Genomic DNA, 17746 nt, shown 5'->3' with positions numbered 1-17746 from the left:
GGCAGGAGGTCCCTGACTACATGTAGTGGCTCCAGCTCTTCCCGGCCTCCCGAGTCCTGCTGTGACCTTGTGCCCAGCTCCAGCCTGGGTGCTCTGTCCAGCGCTGCCACATTCTCCCTCAACACTGGCTCGTGTGGGGACCCACCCCTCTACCCTGCCAGAGACCCAGCCTTGAGGGCCCAGCTTTAACTGAGGTAACAGAAACAGTGCAGGGTACCATCCCCGATCTCGGGAAAGCAGTGAAGACAGACAAGTGAACAGATGCCTCCGTGCAGTAGAGTCAGTGCTGCGGCCTGGGGACCCTAGCAGGGGACCCCTGCTCACACAGGGAGAGTAGGAAGGGCTTCCAGGGGCAAGTCTCATTTATGAGGAAGCTTGAGAGATGGATGGAAATCAGCCAAGCCAAGTTGGGGGAGAGTTCTGGAGGCAGAGATGAGCAGCCCCCCTGTGGCTAGAGCATAGCAGGAGAGGAGGGGAGACAGTGTGGCCATCTGGCATCACTGAAGACCCTAAGCGCCCATCAAGGGGCCCCAGCATGGACCTGACAGGGGACTTGGCTGCACGTCTAACGGGCAGTCTTCTCAAGCTCAGAGCCTCACATGCCTCATCTGTAAAATGGGAAGAATACCTTTCTTGAATGGGTTGTCACACGTGGCATCTATAGTACTCACTGTCCCCTCTGTGCACCTGCCAGAAGAGAACGGTCACTATACCAGTAGCCCACCTTTCTGTCTAGTCAGCCTCTGCCCTGGAAGGAACACAAGGCTCAAGGTGTGGATCTGCCACTCCTGTGGGCTCGTCCCCACGGGCGTCTCTCCAGCTCCAGCCCTGGGAGCATAGGGAAGAAGGGGGGCTGAAGTCCACTGCACGGCGTATGACGGCATGCAGAGGTTATGGGGCAGCAGGGATTTTGGAGGCCTTTCCTTCAGCAAGTCTTAGTGGACGTGCCAAGTATAGAACCTGGACAGGTGGAGATGACTGACAAGCCAGTTCTGCCCTCCAGGACCCCCGGGCCAACCTCTGCACCCAGTGGGCACTTCTGCCTGCTAGGCTGGGGGGGCCCCAGCCAGGTCACAGTCCTTTCCAAGGAAGTAACCGTTAGACTGAGGTCAGAACGAGAAGGAGCGAGGCGTGCAAAGAGCAGGAGGAAGCATGGGAAGTTATGAGGGGACGGAGGAGGGGGTGGGCAAAGGCACTGAGGCAGAGAAGAGCTAGGCAGCTGGGCGGGAGAGAGGCAGGCCTGCGTGGCTGGGCGTGGCTGTGCCAGGATGAATGGGGTATCCGTGCACCGAGGCCTTGGCAGGTCCAGCTCCTGCCATCGGGCGGGCTCTTGGTGCCAGCAGCTCTGGCAGGTAGGCAGGTAGGCAGATGGTGTGGCCTGAACCCCAATCCCAGGGGCCCCAGAACCTGCTGAAGCGTTTTTAGGGTCAGGGAAGCAGTGGCTCGGATAACTGAGCAAGCAGTCTGGAGCAGGGAACGGGTGGGCTGGGCCGCCTCCCCTGCGCCCCCCGGGGTCCGTCCGTGACAACCATAGGCCTCTGTTGCACAGTGTGCAGCATCGCAGCTCCTCCCCTTACTGTGGGATCTCGGGGAAGCTGTACAGCCTCTGCGTGCCTCAGTTTCCTCTTCTGTCCAATGGAGAGAATATTCATGCCTGTTGTTGAGGAGCATAGGAGTTACATACACTCCGGAGGGCACTCGGAACTGTGCCGCCCACTTACCAGTAGGAAATGCTTTTCTCTCCGTCCGAAACGTTTGTTTGGCCTGGCACCCAGGCGCTCAGTGACACGAGCTGAGCGGACGTGTGTGCGGCTAGTGATCAACAGAGAATCTGAGCTGGGGGACGTCTCCTGGCACAGGCCCCGCCACAGGGAGGCCGGCAGGGGAGGGCCTGGTCAGGCCTCACGCGCTCCCCACCCCCACGCATGAGGCCAGAGGAAGCGGCAACTTTCTTCGCTGGGAAAGTGTTGTGGGGCTCAAGCGTTTGGGGGTTTTCAGAGTCAACCGTCAGAGGCGAGGGAGTTTTCTCTGTCGGCGGCGGCAAGGGCTCTCAGGGTGCACACAGCCTGCAAGCAGACCGCTGCGGTCTGCAGGGAAAATGCCGACTGTGTTTATTTTTCACCTGAGCCTGCAGGAAGTAGGGGGGTGAGGGGGTGAGGGAGGGCAGCCCAGCCAGGCCCAAGCTCAACCTCAGAGCAGAGGACACCTGCCCCGGAGTCCCTTATTTCCACCTCTTCCTGTCCCGCCTTGCCTTTGGACCCCCTCCTGGCTCCAGGCTCGACGAGAGGAGCGACGCTAGGGCAGCACTGCGAGGGGTTTCTAGCCATGGGCTATGAAAGTGTCCCATAAGGATGATGACCACCTTTGGGACAGTGGATTTTGAGTCGGAGTGGTGCCGAGCAGTAAAAGCCACGCGCCAGCAGGAAGGATGGCCTCTGCCGAGGCTGTGGCAGACTGGGCCTCCCAGCCCTGGGGTTTCCAAGTCCTGGACCTGTCCTGTAGTGCTGCAGTCTAGAGAGAGAGAGAGAGAGAGAGAGAGAGAGTGTGTGTGTGTGTGTTGGGGGCATGCAGGCAGAGGCAAGTAATGGGGCGCTGGAGTGTCCTGACTAAGGAGTATGGACTGCTGTGGTCTTTCGTGTAGGCATTCCACCATGTTGTGAACACTTACTGGGGGCGCAGCTCTGTGCTTGGCATTGTGCCCTCAGGTAAGAGAGGTAAGGTCAGAGGGGTGCCTGGGTGGTTCAGTCAGTTCAGTGTCTGCCTTCGGCTCAGGTCATGATCCCGGGGTCCTGGGATCGAGCCCCGCGTTGGGCTCCCTGCTCGGTGGGGAGCCTGCTTCTCCTCCTTCTGCCACTCCCCCTGCTTGTGCTCTCTCTGTGTCAAATAAATAAACTATTTAAAAAAAAGAGAGGGAGAGAGAGGGGGAAGGTGCCGTCGAGATACTTAGGGCCTGGTGGGGGTAGTCCGCCCAGGCCTGCCCCCTTCCCATGGAGGCTGGGCGGTCAGCATCAGAGGGAGGAGAGGGGGGAGCTCAGGTCACGGGGCTCCCCATACACATGCCAGCCCCAGGCAACCCCACCTTGTTGTCTGGGCAGCCTGGCCCTGGGACAGCCTTGTGCTGAGGCCATGGAGCGGGACGTTCCACTGGCTGAGGGGGGCGTGGGGTACTGGGCCCTATGCCAAACGGTTCCCCCTGGCTACCAGCGCAGACATGGAGGGGGCTGGGCAGTGAGACTGAGGGGCAGCCTGCATCAACGTGGGAAGGACTGGCCAGGCCCTCAGTGCCCTGCCCCGGAGCCCTGGCCACCCCAAGGCCTCCAGCGAATGGCAGGCTCTCTGCCCCACCCCTGCCCACCTGGCACCTCTCCTGTGGTTTGGCTGCAGACTATTTAATTAGAGGCTTTTCCCCAGTTCCCAGGGAAGCCTGGTGGACAGGATGAGCCCTCTGACCATCGGGCAACGCCTCCTACCTCCCACTCCCTCCATACCCATTCCACACATGCGTCCCAGGCCGCAGGCTGTAGGCTGAGCTGGATTCTGGGGTTTCTTAGGCCTGGCTGTGCTGCACCTTGGGGCTTAGCCAGCCGGGCCAAGGACAGTCAGCTCTGGTCCTCCGTCAGGTGAGAGGCCTCTGCGTGGTTTCCTGGCCAAAGCTAGCCCTCCCCAGGGATGGGGATTTGCTGAGAAATGTGCTGTGGGGCCACCCTCTCCCTCCCTTGGAGCAGACCCACCCTACCCCCTTCCTGGGCAGAGTGGGACTCTGAGACTCTTTTCCTGTAGCTGGCACCTTGGACCCTAGGCTCTGGTTTTAAGACTTCCTTTCAAGGGTCCCACTCCACCAGCCAGGCTTACAGTTCTGGGGGCACAAGAGTCACAGCAGGGCTTAGATGGCAAGGCCTTCTCTGAAGCAGGAGCTTACATTCAAAAGCCCCCAGGCCAGAGGGAGCTGTGGAGGGTGTTCATTCCACTTACTGGGCCAGGTCTCCAGGCGTTTCTGCCCTTATGTGGCGAATGGTGGAATGCTTTCCACCAGAGTCCCAGGTTCTTGAGGGATTGGACCCTGAGGCTGTGGTCCTGTCTGTCACAAGGCCTGATCAGGGCTGATGATGTCTGGCTATCACTGTCTTGAGGACCTATCAGGATAAAAAAGCCCCAGAGGCTTCCAGGAAGCTTCCTAGGCCGTCGGCCACTGCTGTCCCAAATTCTAAGATAAGGCAGAATTTTTGCATCTGTCATCAGTGAGGTGATCAGGGCTGATTTTCTCATCATCATTATTCAAGGGGCAAATTGGCCCAGGATCCTGTAATGAAAAGGTTAATATAAATGCCAGAGAGCCTTCGAGCTAGGCTGCCTAGCCCACTTCACCTTGTGGGACACCTGAAAGTGATCACTAGACCAACTGGAGAAGGAGGCTGGAGGCTGAAGCACGCATGGGAAATGCTGGGCGTGAGCAGGGAAGAGAGGCAGGCGCGGGGTTAGAGAGGGAGTGGGGCCTGACCACACAGTGCTTTGTAGGTTTTCAGAGGGCGTTGGTGGCTCTAGGCAGAGAAGTGCTGTGATCTGATTTACATGGTTGCTGGATGGAAGACTGCTGGAGGGACAGGAGGCCACTGGAGTCGTCCGGGTGAGAAGGGACTACGACTTGGACTGAGTTGGGGATAGGGAGGAGGAAGCGGCGGACTCTAGATTATTTTGAAGGTAGAGCCAGTAGTATTGCCTGACAGATGGGAGATGGGACGTGAGCGAGTCAAGGATTATTCCAAGGTATCTGAGCAACTGGAAGGTTAGAGTTGCCATTAACTGAGGAAGACGGAGAACAGCATTTGGGGCAGAAAACCAGAGGCTCTGCTTTGGACATATTGAGTTTAGGCAGCATTTCAGACTTCCAGGTAGACGTGGTGAGCACGCTTTTGGGGAGTGGAGTTTCCTAGGGGAAGTAGGGGCTGAGATCGGAATGTCAGTCATCAGATGAAGACATGGAAAACTGTGACCCTGGATGAGAGCACTCTGGGAATGAGGGCAGATGGAAAGCCAACGGCCCATCTTGGGTCAAGTCAGGAAGATGAACAGCCAGAAGGTAGGCCAACAGAGAGCAGCCTGTGAGATGGGAGGCAAAGCAGGTGAGTGTGGCATTCTGGAAGCCAAGCGAAGAAACTATTTTGAGGAGGAGGGAGAAAAGAGTTGTGTCCAGTCCTGCCGAGAGGTCAGGTAAAGGGAAGACTGACCGTTGAGTTCAGCAGTGTGGCAGTCGCTGGGGACCTTGACAGGAGCCATCTGGTGAAGTGATGGTACAAGGGATGGCCAGGCTGAAAGGGAGCACGAGAACTAAGAACAGAAAGCCGAGGGTGCATTTTACAACAAAGGAGACTGAGACATGAGCTGGTGGCTGAGGGCGGATTTGCAGCGGGGAGAAATGGCAGCCTGTTGGTACCCTAGTGGGAATGCGGCTGGCTTTGCGGAGTGCTTGGCACAGCGCCTGGCATGTGGCAGGCACGCAATACATGAAGGATTCCACAGGTGTCCTCATACGCCATAGCTGCCCCAGGCCGCTTCCTGTCTCTTGCCAGCCCTTGCCGGCCGGCCTGAGGGGCCTGCATTCCACGCTTGGTTCCCACACACGCTCTGACTCGGTCACGATTGTGTCCGGGGTCAGGGCTGCGGGTAAAGCAAGCCTGAGTGTGGCACGAGCCTCCTGGCTTGCTCAGAAAGCCCTGCCTTAGAACAGCAGCGGGAAAGCCACTGCACCCAAGCCCTGGAGACACCATGTCCCTGTCCTCAGCCTCCCGGGCTAAGGTTGCCAGTGGGCTGCCAGGTGGGTCTTCCATCCTCAGGCAAATCCCCTCTGGCAAATTCAGACCGAAACTGGCCCAGGTGAGGCCAGCACCGCAGGGCCAGGGAAGGACTGTGACCATTTCCTTTGTGCACGTGAGGGGCTTCCCGCCTGTCCCTTCCTCATGACGCAACACCTGAGGAACTGAGCTCTTGGGTATTGTGTGGCTTTACCCTTACAGCAACCGTGGGGTCGTCTCCGTATGACAAGGAAACGGATGCTCGGATTTTGTAGTCAGTTCTTGAAGGCCACACACGTTAGAACCAGGATCTGAATAGGGCCAGCCGACTCCTCCTCAAGTTCACAGTGGAGAGCCCTCCCCGGACTGCCCCAGGAAGCCGAGAGAAGGCTCTAGTTAGAGGTGCTCAGGAAGGGGCTGTGGTGCCACTGCTGTTGGGACACCAGCCTCTGTCTGCCTGAGGACAGAAGCCAGGCTGATTAGTCCTGGGATGGGAGGCTCTTCCCAGTGGGCAGATGAATGGGCAGGGGACTGACTAGGGGGCAGTGTCGAGGGGAAGGGTGCCGCAGCTAGTAGCCCCGCTGCAAGCGCCCCCCGGAGGCAGGCGTGTGGGGGAGACAGCAGGCAGGGCTGCTGCTGGGGGGTGTGCGAGCCTCTGTCCACCTGGAAGCTTCACACCTTGGCTAAGTTGCAGCTCATACCTGGCCTTCCCTCTCGCCTCACCCTGGACCCCAAACAGCCAATCCCAAGGGGACCTGTGCCAGGCCTCTTCACCGTGAGCTACCGTGAGCTTCCCCAGAGCTGGTGATGAATGGATCATGAACTGCATCCATTACACGAGAGAGGAAACCGCAGCCCAGAGATGTTAGGGAGTCTGGCTGAATTCAACTCGTGGGAAACTGCACCCACAGGATAGGAAGGAGCCCAGGCCACCACCTCTCACTACTGTCCTGCTCCAACGATGTCCTGTTTCTTCTGTGCCATGAGTCAGAAATCCCTTATGTGTGCCCCTAGCCAGCAGAATCCCCGCAGGTGAACTTTCCAGGTGGAAGCTGAGCCTCGGTGGTAGATGGTGTCTCCAGGATCCTGGCTTGTGCAGCTGTGCGCTGGGGGTATGCAGAGCTGTGCCTTGGCCCCGAGCAGCACCTCCCTGTGGCTGGGTCGCATGGGGAGCCCCCTTCCCAGCATGAGTCATCTCATGACAGATCCATGTGACTAGTGTGAAAAGTAAGAGTCCTGTGTTGCTGAGGAAACAGGAAGTGTGGGGGCCGGGTGGGTTGGCCCTGGAGGGAGCCTGACCCCACCTAACCTAGCCCACCTGCTCTGAGTTAAAGGGCTGATGGGAGCCTTCCCTGTCCCCACAAATCCTGTTAAGCCTGAGGTGGAATAGTGGGTCAGACTCAGAACCCTGAGTCTGGGGGCTGGAAGAGGAGGAAAGAAAACTCCAGGCTGTCCTGGGTTAAGCCAGGTCTTCAGACCATTACTTGATGTCTGGGGCTGGAGGCCGTGAGCAGCCCCCCACACAAGCCACAGGGCTGCAGAGAAACCGGGGGAGGAGGGGGTGGTTGGGGGGAGGGGGGGGAGGAGTGTCTCATACCCAGAGGGAGAAAGAATTTCCTGCACAGGGGAGATGTGCCTCCTGGAATTGAGTGTACAGAAACCAAGAGGCTCTCTAGGTGGTAGGGCTGCCTGAGTAAAGCCTGGGGGACTGTGGGCAGGGCCACTGGACACAGGATGGCTGGAGTGGTGCCCCCTCCCTGAGGCCTGTGGTTTTAACCACCCCCACTTTCCTTTGACATTTGGGCTACCCGCACAGCTAAAAGAAGCTCTGTCTCTGTGTATGCCCCCAGCCCGGGGCCTTCCTCCTTTGGGTCTCCCCACATTTACACCCCCCCCCCCCATTTTTCAGCACAACAAGGCCAGTCAGCCAGCCCACAGCGTCCCACAACTCTCTCCTCTCTATGAACATTTCAGCAGCCCACACCCTACACCTGCACCAGCCGACATCAGCCAGAAACAAGGTACGGATCTGGGAAGGGGAGGGGCCTGACAGCCCCAGAGCCTGGGGGCCAAGTCCCCAGCCACTGAGTCCAGGAGGCTAGGCCCTTTTTACAACTGGAAAACCTGGGGCTGGACAAACTCAAAGCCCAAAGAAAACACCAGAAAGATGGATGGGGAGCCTGAGGGCAGGTAGTGCCAGGTCAAACTTGGAAGGCTTCAGGCTGAGGTAGGAGCCTAATCCTGAGTGGCCTCCCCATGCCAGGATGTGGGAGCAGGCATCTGTGTAAAGCTGAGGACAATAAAACTTGTGTCCTTTCCCTCCCCCCCAGTGAGAAAATGGAAAGTGGTGGTTGTAATGGCTGATTCACCTCAGCCTCAGGGAAAGTCATTCTGAAATCAGCCATGGTCGGCTGTGGGAAACGTGCTGACTCAACCCTGGGGAGGCAGAGGGGGCGGGTGGAACCCAGGCTGCCCAGGCCAGAGCCCCAGCTGAGAAGCCCCAGGTGAAGACCAGCAGTGGACCAGGTCATGGTGAGACCTGGCCTTCCCACTTCTGAATGACTGACTCCACCTCTCCCCCGGCCAGCCAGTCTCCTTAAGGCTAGTCACCGAGCCTCTCTGCCCTGTAAATTGGGGCACTGTCATCACACTGGCATGGTCCTGAACAAACCAGTATGTCTGGTCCTCTAGCAAATGGAGGTAGGATCTTAGAGGCCCCACAGGAGGCTCTGAAATGCAGTAACTAGCTGAAGTGGCCTCCAGGTCAGCCTCGGTCACTCACTCGGCCCCTCTCCACTGCAGGAGTTCACAGGCCACTGCAGACCCCTGACCTCTCTGGCTTCTACTCTCTGACCTCAGGCAGCATGGGACAACTCCCCCACACTGTGAGCTGGTGAGTATGGGCCTGATGGGAAGAGGGCACCTTGAGCTGGTGAGACCCATACTTGCCATGTCCTTTTCGTCCTCCATCCTGGTCTGCCAGCACTCTGCTGCCAGCTCTGTGTCGGTACCAGGGGCTGTCCAGCAGCTCTGTCCATTCCCCAGGTAGCCCACTGCACTCCCCCCGACTCCTGGTCTCGGTCCTACTGCACTTCAACTCTGCCTCCATGTCTGAGCGCCTTGAATGGCGTGGCGGTGGGGGGACACCAAGCTGCCCAGGGTTATAAGAGTAGGCAAGGAAGATAAGGGAGACCTGCCTGGGCAGGGAGGGGACTATATGAATGGCCGCGAGACAGGTTTTGCCTCTCAGCCAAGTGGTGGGCAAGGGGATACTTCCTGTTCACCTCAGTGCCTCCAGCCCACTAGCCCTTTGGCTGAGCTCCCTGAGGAGCAGCGTTCTTCTGTGCCCCCACTGGTGCCCGCTTGAGCCCAAGCCCCTGGCCGACTGCTTAGAGAGCCTTGGAGTCTGTGAAGCCTGGGCCAGAAAAAGCCAGCCTGAACCTTAAGTCAGCAGGCCCAATTGTGGGCCCAAGGGCCCATCTTCAGCTGGAGCTGGGTCTCAGCACGCTAGTTGGCCCTTGGCTCGTGAACCACGTGTGATCTGGACAAGTCTGTAGCCTCTCTAGGCTGGGCAGTCACCCGACAGCAGGGAAGCATGGTTTCCCAGGAAGCAAGGGAAGGCCAGAGGCCCACCCTGAGACCTGCCTGCCCTTTTCCACATACTCTTTATCCATGTTCAGCTCACTCCTCCGTTTCCAGATTCTCCCCGGACAGTGCTCCACCCTGAACACCAATCAGGACTACACCTATGAATACCCCCAGGACTGAAGTTGGCCAGGCAGGGTTCTGGACACCAGAGCAGCACTGCTGACGCTGGCCGACCCTCAGGCCCCTGCCCTCTCAGGACCTGATCTGCCTAGTGCACCACTCGGGCCAGAAGCCCAACAGTTACAGGGCCGTGTTAGCAGTGCTTTCACTGGGGACTGTAAGAGCACAGAGAGGTGTCTCATCCAGCTTGGGATTTCAAGGGCTTTCGGGAGAAAAGGTCATTCAGCCAAGCAAGGCCTGAAGGGACACCAGGAATTAAAAGGGGGCCATATAATCCAGTTATTTTAACAGTGGATGCAGAAGCCCTAAGGCAGATGTCAACCCCGTACTGACCAGGAAATACGGCTGGAGGTGAGCTTGGGTGGGTGGGGGGCTTCCTAAGCTGCGTCCTAGGAGAATGCTGCCATTTCTGCCCCTGAAGTGCCAGTACAAGTCTGTAGAGGGACATAGGAGCAGCATGAGTTGCCCTCTGGTGGCAGATGCCAAGTACATACACTGGAAGAGTCCTAGCTGAGGCCAATTCCCTGCACACTATGGGTTAGGTCCAAGTCGCTGGGGACGTCCTTCCCCACATCTGGCCAGTAGCCAGACTGCTAACAGCTGTCTCTCCCAACCACAGGCCCAGCCCTCCTCTCTACCCCTTGTCCCCTTCCTGCGGATATAGACAGCACTTCCCTGCCCCCACTGCAGCCCCTGGCGCCCCCTACCCCAGGTGAGTCCCATACCCTGCAGCCAGGCTCCTGCTTCCTGTTGCCCAGGCTTCAGTGCCCACACAAGGCCATGCCCAGGCCAGTGCTTGCCCTGTGCTAGTTGTTTGTCCATCCGTCCGTGTGTCATTCCGCAGCCCCCTGCTGCTCTGTGCCTGAGACTAAAGCCAGTGGGAGAGCACGGGCCTAAGCCCAGGCCATACTGTGCAGCCAGGGACAGTGCATGCACGTGTGTGCTTGTGCTCCTGCCTCTGTGCGTGCGTGAGTCCGCCCAAGTGCAGGTGTGTGTGCACTCACTTCTCTTGTGCCTCCCTGCTGAAGTGCGGGTCAGGCACACTCTCCTGGGCATTCCGTGAGCTCTGCCCAAGCTGAGGCACCACCTTTTACATGTGTCTGCAACCTCGGACCCTTAGGGGCTCCCTGCTCAGAGAAAGGAGCAAGGGCACGGTGGTTTCCACAGAACAGCAGAAAAGCGAAGTGACAGGTGTGTGTATATATGTGTGTGTCCCTTCACTTCACTCACTCCCTCAGTGACAGACCCAAGCCAGGGACGGAACAAGGAACTCGGCAGACATGTCCAGCCCTACTGGAGTTCACAGCCCAGGGTGGGAGGTATGGACAAAGCACTAACAGTCAAATGGACTCTCTGGGTGATGGGATAACAAATCAGACCCCAGCCAGGGCAGGGGCATGGACAGGGAGAACTTCATGCAGAGTCACATGTCCTGAGTAAAGCGGCCAAAGGGCACAGCACAGGTTGGGGATGGCTAAGGGTGTTGGGTGATGGAAAACAGGGGAAAGGATGGAGCAGATAGTGTCAGCAGGGGTCTTCGTGCAGGGCGGGGCAGGTCCCCTGGAGACTCCTGGGTTTTATTCTGTGGGCTATGGGGGAATTTCAGCAGGAGTGGCCGAGAGCACTCAGGCATTTTTAAAAGGTCACTCTGGGTGTTGTGTGGAGAGGCCCCTGGAGGGTTCAAGCAGGAGAGGAAGGAGACCCACAGGGCAGCCACAGGCTCAGGAGGCTGAGCTGGTGAAAGCATAAGGTAAGGGGACAGGTTCCAATGCTATTTAGGACCGACTTCATAGCCACCTGAATGACATGTATGCACATTTGTGCGGTGTGTCTGTCTTATCTGTTGGGAGCAGGTATTTGTGTGTCTGTGTACTTGTGTGCAAGCCAGTGGGGGTGGGGTGTCCCCCCCCTCCCCCATCCTCGTGTCCTGTGCAGGGGCCTCCCGATTCCAAGGTCTGGCCCATACATTCCTGCCTCTGTTAACTCTCCTTCTGCCTTTAGGTTCACCCACCCATCCCTGATGCTAGGCTCTGGTGTACCTGGTCACCCTGCAGCCATCCCCCACCCAGCCATCGTACCTCCCTCAGGGAAGCAGGAGCTGCAGCCGTATGACCGTAGCCTGTGAGTGAAAAGGCACACAGTGTGGAGGAGGGAAGGGGACAAGTGAGCAGACCTCAGGATCCCATCTGTTCATCAGCCAGAGACACACTCCTCCCACCTGGCTCTACCCCTGCTGCCTAGAAGCCCCAGGGACTGCCAGGGGCGGCCTCTGGTCAAGCCCTCTTACAGTTCTTGCCACTGACTGACCAGTATTTTGTTCATTTTTTTTTTAAGTTTATTTATTTAAGCAATCTCTTCACCCAACGTGGGGCTTGAACTCACGACCCCAACATCAAGAGTTGTACACTCCTCCAACTGAGCCAGCCAGTACTCTCCCCCCCTCACCCAACCAGTGTTTTTTGATCCTTAGAAGCAGGAGGGAACGGATGGGGTGGGGAAAAAAGATGGTTTGAGCCAACAGGAGAGGGGCTGAGAAGTCCTTAAACATGTTTCTTAGCTGCAGTATTCCTACATGGAAGAGTAACTCTGATCATCCACTCAGGAGCAGCTGAAAAAGATCCCATTTACAAAACTCTAGTTTCCACGCATTTACACATACACTGGACACACACTAGAAAAAGGTAATAGCATTAGGTGGACACTGGGGGGCTCCTGATTGATCTGGACTTGTACCCCTCAGGAAGACGCAGGCAGAATCCAAGGTAGAGAAGGAGGCCAAGAAGCCAACCATCAAGAAGCCCCTCAACGCCTTCATGCTGTACATGAAGGAGATGAGAGCCAAGGTCATAGCAGAGTGCACGCTCAAGGAGAGTGCTGCCATCAACCAGATCCTGGGCCGAAGGGTAAGGCCACAGGCAGATGGGCTGGCAGGGGTGGCCCCTGACCACCTTCACCCTGGTGCTGCCTGTTGATTCCTTGATGCACCCCATCTACTCCTCCTTCCCCACTGCAGTGGCATGCGCTGTCTCGGGAAGAGCAAGCCAAGTATTATGAGCTGGCCCGAAAGGAGAGGCAGCTGCATATGCAACTGTACCCAGGCTGGTCGGCGCGGGACAATTATGTGAGTGGCCGGTGACACACAGCAGGGGTGGGGAGGAGAACCTTCAACATGCCATGCCCCAGGCCACGGGCTCCACAGGGAAAGCCAGACCACCCTCCTGAAGGCAGAGATAAGGAGGGCAGGTGGTAGAGTGAAGGGCCCAAGGCCTCACATGGCTAAAGAGAGCTAAGCAAAGCAAGCTGCCCCTAAAGGTAGGCCCATGTCCTCTTTTCCACCTGGGCTGCACTGCCCCCCCACAGGGCTGTTGCCTGGTATTTGGCCACATAGGTAGAAGGGGAATAAGGGGCCTTGTAAGTTGTCTCTTCCATTCAGAAGGCAGACCACAATGGGAAAGGGTGGAGGAGCCTCTAACTGCCGCATGGTACCCTGGCAAAAACTGCCCTCAAGAACCACCAGGCCTCCTGGGGAAGAGGGAGCTGTGTACCCAGAATCCCAGCAACAGCCAGGTTAGGCTACAGGTCTCCTAACCACTCATTCACTGGAATTATCAAAGGACCACTTCCCAGATCTGAGCAGAATCCCTTTGTTCCCTGCAGGGGAAGAAGAAAAGGCGATCACGGGAAAAGCACCAGGAATCCAGCACAGGTGAGGCCTCCTCTCAGGAGTGGAGACTGCTCTCCAAGCCTGCATTTTCACGAGCACCCTGCTCTGGCCCAGAGGGAGGGGCAGAATACTCAGCCACACACCTTCAGGCCTTGGGCCCTCTGGAAACAAGGCCCCCTTCTCACAAGTCAAATCCCCATGTGAGGAACAGCTATGTGAAGTCCCTTTAACAGTTAACGTTGGTGTGTTGACCCACTGCACCCTCCCCCCTTTGCCAGCCCTGCTCACAGCTAGCCTCTGCCAGAGAAACCGCGCCTGTGGTTCTGCTGCCTCGGCCCAGCAGTCACACAGCCTGCTGGTTGGTGCCTGGCCCTTACTTGGTCACCACCGCCCCCATCCCCGTTTATTCTGGCAGTGCAAAGTGCTCTGTGTGGAGGACCCAAGGAAGCCACACGCTGCTTCAAGTCTCCTTCCTGTGGGTGAATTCTTGTCCCAAGTCTGATAATTCAGACCCCCACATCGAAGACTATGCTGCCCCCACATGGGGAAGCTCCAGGCTAGGACTGAGGCAGGGTAGAATCCTCAGCCCCTTTTCTGAGGTTGAAGTATGGACTTTACCGTCTATCTGGTTTAAGCTACAGCATGAGAGGGTTATGGGTTAGGCAGACTGGGCAGTGGCAAAAAGGAAGAAAAACTGGATCAAGTGGGTAGGGAAATGTAGGAGGTGGGCAGCCCTGAGACAGAAGAGGCTGGATCCCTGTGGGCCTCCCCCCCGGGCGTCTCTCCTGCAGTTCCCATGCTGCGACCAGATAGAGGAGCTAATCTGATAGGGTCCCCTCCCTCCCTCTGCCATTCTTCCCACTGCCTCTCCTGCCTAGCTAGGTGCCCACCTTTCCTGATAACTTGGCTCTGGGTCCTGGGGCTCCCACTGGGGCTGGCTGTGCCACGGAGAGGTCCTCTGCCTATGGGACCTATGGGGTATCTGTGACTGGCTGACACTGATGTTACCTCTTCTTTCTGGGCCCTGCTCTGCCCTGCTGCCTGCCTGCTCGCCCTCTGCCCTGCTCTGCCCCTCTGGCATGGCTGTGAGCAGACCCTGGCTCGCCTAAGAAATGCCGTGCTCGCTTTGGCCTCAACCAGCAGACGGATTGGTGTGGTCCGTGCAGGTGGGTTTGTCCCCACCACCATCCTCCCTTTGCTTCAAGCTGCTTCCCTGACTCTGCACATGTTCTGCTGGGCCTGTAGCCCCTCCTTTGGTCCCCCAGTCCCATAGCATACCCACAGATTGGGGAATCCATGTTGCCAACAATGAGGTGGAGAAAGAATGTTCTAGAAAAGAAAGGCAGACTCAAGAATGTAGTTTTCTGGTGCCTAGGGTCCTCTGTTAATGATGGCCTGATGCTAGGAGTAGCAGATCCTCAGCAGGCCAGTCTCATGCATCCCATTCAGTGGTCTGAGCTCCTGGCTACCAGGCTGAGAACTCACCATGGTCCACCAGTTCCCTCACTTCTTCAAGTTAGGATTCCTGCCTGTGTTATCCTGAACCCTTTATGTAAAAAACAAAACACCAAGGTGACTGTAGTAGAGAACAACCTGGATGCCAAGTGGCCATCTACCTCATCTTGTCCCTGAGACCAGGGACTGCAGAGGTAGGGAGAGAGGAGGAGGGGGTAGCCCTGGGCTGTCCTAGCAAAAGGGCTGTACTTAGGCTCTGTGGCACTAAACCCGTGTGTTTCCCCATACAGCAGAGAAATGTGTCTGAAAAGGAGCTATACCTACCAAGTGGCTAAAGTTTGCCTGGTTGAGGTTGAGGCCAGGTCTGTTAGGGCGGAGCCTACTCCAGGCAGTAAGTTCACGGACCCTAAGGAATACTGTCCAGTCCCTCACAGTGCCCACCATGCTCCCTCTCCAAGGGCAAAGAGTATTTGGGCAGTATGTAAGTGTGTGTATGTACACAACGCTGGGAGCGTATTTTGTGTGACTCTGCCCGAGCACCACCCAGGAATCCACAAGCATCGCAGCCCTTTGCCTTAATGCAGATCTGAGTCCCACAAACATGTGAAGCAGAGGCTCCAGGGCCCCAACTAGGAGATGGCTCCCCTGGCAAACAGGAGACACCCACAGGGCTAGCCGGCACGAGGTTCCTGTGCCACCCTGTGGCTGTGCTGGGAACTACACCTGCTCTAGGTTTGAGCCAGGCCCAGAATTGCAATGCCAGCTTTGAAGGCACAGACAGGCACATCACCAAAGTCCTGGGGGGAGGGGACAAGAGGTCAGCTGGGCCTGTGCAAGGACAGCATTTTCTGGTTGTGGTGTATGACTGAATTCACCCTCTGTTTACAGATAACTCTCTTCACTATTCCTAGGAGGAAAAAGAAATGCATTCGGTACTTACCCGGAGAAGGCCGCTGCCCCAGCCCCGTTCCTTCCGATGACAGTGCTCTAGGCTGCCCCGGGTCCCCAGCCCCCCAGGACTCGCCCTCATACCTCCTGCTGCCCCACCTCCCCACAGAACTGCTTGCTAGTCCTGCGGAGCCGGCACCTACATCACCAGGGCTCTCAGCCGCTCTCAGCCTCCCAGCCCCCTGGACCCCCGCAGGCCCTCCCCAGCACCCTGCAGACTACACAGGTGCAACGACAGGAATCTCAGAGACAGGCAGCCTAGCATGCACAGGACACGTGGCCGCCTCCAGGGGCCCATCCTCTGAGAGGAAGCGACAGAGCCCCAAAGCATGTGGAAACTGGCCAGGGGCCCTGTTACCTCCCTCTCAGGGACCAGGCCCAGGAGACTTCCGAGGCTGCACAACTTCTGCCTGAACCTGGGGCCATCAGTTCCAACTGCTCCAAGTGGTGGCAGTCAGATCTGTGTCGTGTCGTCTGATGAAGGGCATCCCTTGTGCCTACAGCAGCCTGCATCTATTCCTTTTACCACCTGTCTTGCTGGCCAGATGCCCCCTGCTGCCTCCTCTGCTTCTCTGCTATAGGTCATAGATGGGCAGGACTGAGCCCAGCTGCTTTCCCCTACCCTCCACCTCCCCAGCCCCACCACTGCCACACCCTCCCCAGACCAGATACTTCATGGACCAAGAATGAGCTGGTTTATGAAACAACACCTGAGCATGGTCACAACCACATGCTCAAGAGGACAATACTTCTCTCAAAAGGGCCTGGAGAAGCCCTGTTGACAGAAAAGGATTAATTATTCATAAGCTGGACCAGAAGGAAGCCTCTTGCCATGTTCTCAAGAGCTTGCAAGACAAGGAGGGAATGGAACGGGTTAAGTCTAGGCCTATCACCGTAGGCAACAGGAATAACCTGACACTACCTTATCAGGCAAGTATGGGCAGTGAGAGGTACCTGGCTCTAGTTCAAATTACTTGGAAATGTTTCCAAGAGAAATTCAACCTCCCCAGAAGCTCCGATTACCAAGGTCCCAAGCCTGTCTCTCATGGCTGAACTCAACAGTGAAAGAAATTATGGCCCCAAACCTGGTGTGCATCCCTCCCTGCTCCGAGAGCCTCTGTCACAGCTCCATTTCCTGCTTACCTGTGTCAGTCTAGGCAGCTCTGGGACAGTTGAGAGGAAAAACCTCAGGACAGCCAGTGCCTATCTTCCAGAATGAAACAGGCCAGCTTCAGCTTCCCGACGGGGCTGCAGGAAGGACCATCACCATCAAAGCAAGGAGCCCAGAGAACCTCTGGTGGTAGTCAGTGGGTCTTCACCACAGCCTACTTTAACCCATTTCTGAGCCAAGCTTCAACCCTGAGCCTTAAAAAAACAAACTTTTAATTTAACTTTTTTTTTTTTTTGCCTCCTCCTCACTGTACATAGCCTGAATCCAAAGAAAAAGGGCTGTTCCTACACCCGTACACCCTCAACAAAAGCCTTTAGTTCCTACTTTAGCCACTGGCTTCTCAGAATCCAAAGAACATATATTCTAGTGTAGTGTTGCAAGAAGTCTTGAGAGAAAGAAAAGGACTATTGTAGTGTTCAAAATATTTTTGTATTGTTAATGCATCATCAAACAAAAACTTTTTTAACATGAGAATAAAGATACTTTTTACTGGGTTTCTTTTTCAAAGCTTGACCCTAAGGAATAAGCTGTCTCAGTAACAGAGCATGACTCTCTCCTTACCCACAGCCATAAAACCTGGGCCTTAATCTCTATCATGGGACACACGTTCTCAAGACTTTCAGTCTACAGAAGGCAAAGATTACTTTCCTCACCTCCCCTACTGGGGCCTTAGGCCCTGCCCCAACCACAAGAGCTAATAAGCTCCTTCTACATGTAAACTCCCCAATCTTTGGACCTCACAAGTGCTGCAGGGGCAGGCCAGCATGCATATGGGAACGGGCTGTAAACTGCCACCACAGACCCACACGACCACCAGGCTCCATCTTCCCTCCATTTTCCTTCCACAGACAGAAAAGACCCAACACTCCACGAGCACACATCCTATTTTAAGGCAAACCGGAATCTCTTATAAGCTGGTATCAGAAAACTTGAAAGAGCATTTTAATAGCA

General features: G+C 56.6%; 1 protein-coding gene across 5 annotated transcripts in view; it reads left to right on the top strand.

Annotated features, from left to right (window-relative positions):
• TCF7 (transcription factor 7) overlaps positions 1–17289 on the top strand; it is a 33343-nt gene extending 16054 nt beyond the window's left edge. Inside the window, exons 4-12 of one of the 5 annotated variants that reach the window (XM_087862276.1) lie at positions 7699–7810; positions 8592–8682; positions 10177–10269; positions 11559–11678; positions 12298–12460; positions 12571–12678; positions 13215–13263; positions 14315–14387; positions 15588–17289. In XM_087862276.1, the coding sequence (XP_087718402.1) occupies positions 7699–7810; positions 8592–8682; positions 10177–10269; positions 11559–11678; positions 12298–12460; positions 12571–12678; positions 13215–13263; positions 14315–14387; positions 15588–16038 (1260 nt within the window). In that variant the 3' untranslated portion in view covers positions 16039–17289. Of the gene's footprint in view, positions 1–7698; positions 7811–8591; positions 8683–10176; positions 10270–11558; positions 11679–12297; positions 12461–12570; positions 12679–13214; positions 13264–14314; positions 14388–15564 lie in introns of all 5 variants that reach the window. The other 4 variants (XM_087862277.1, XM_045794699.2, XM_045794701.2 and 1 more) reach the window with 4 other exon arrangements.
• Positions 17290–17746: the final 457 nt, after the last annotated feature.

The sequence above is a fragment of the Ursus americanus genome, chromosome 5 (genome assembly GCF_024610735.1).
Source record: "Ursus americanus isolate L20-20 chromosome 5, mUrsAme1.1.p, whole genome shotgun sequence".
NCBI lineage: Eukaryota > Metazoa > Chordata > Mammalia > Carnivora > Ursidae > Ursus > Ursus americanus.
Note: the sequence above shows the minus strand (reverse complement) of the source record. Positions and strands in the feature narration are given on the sequence as shown.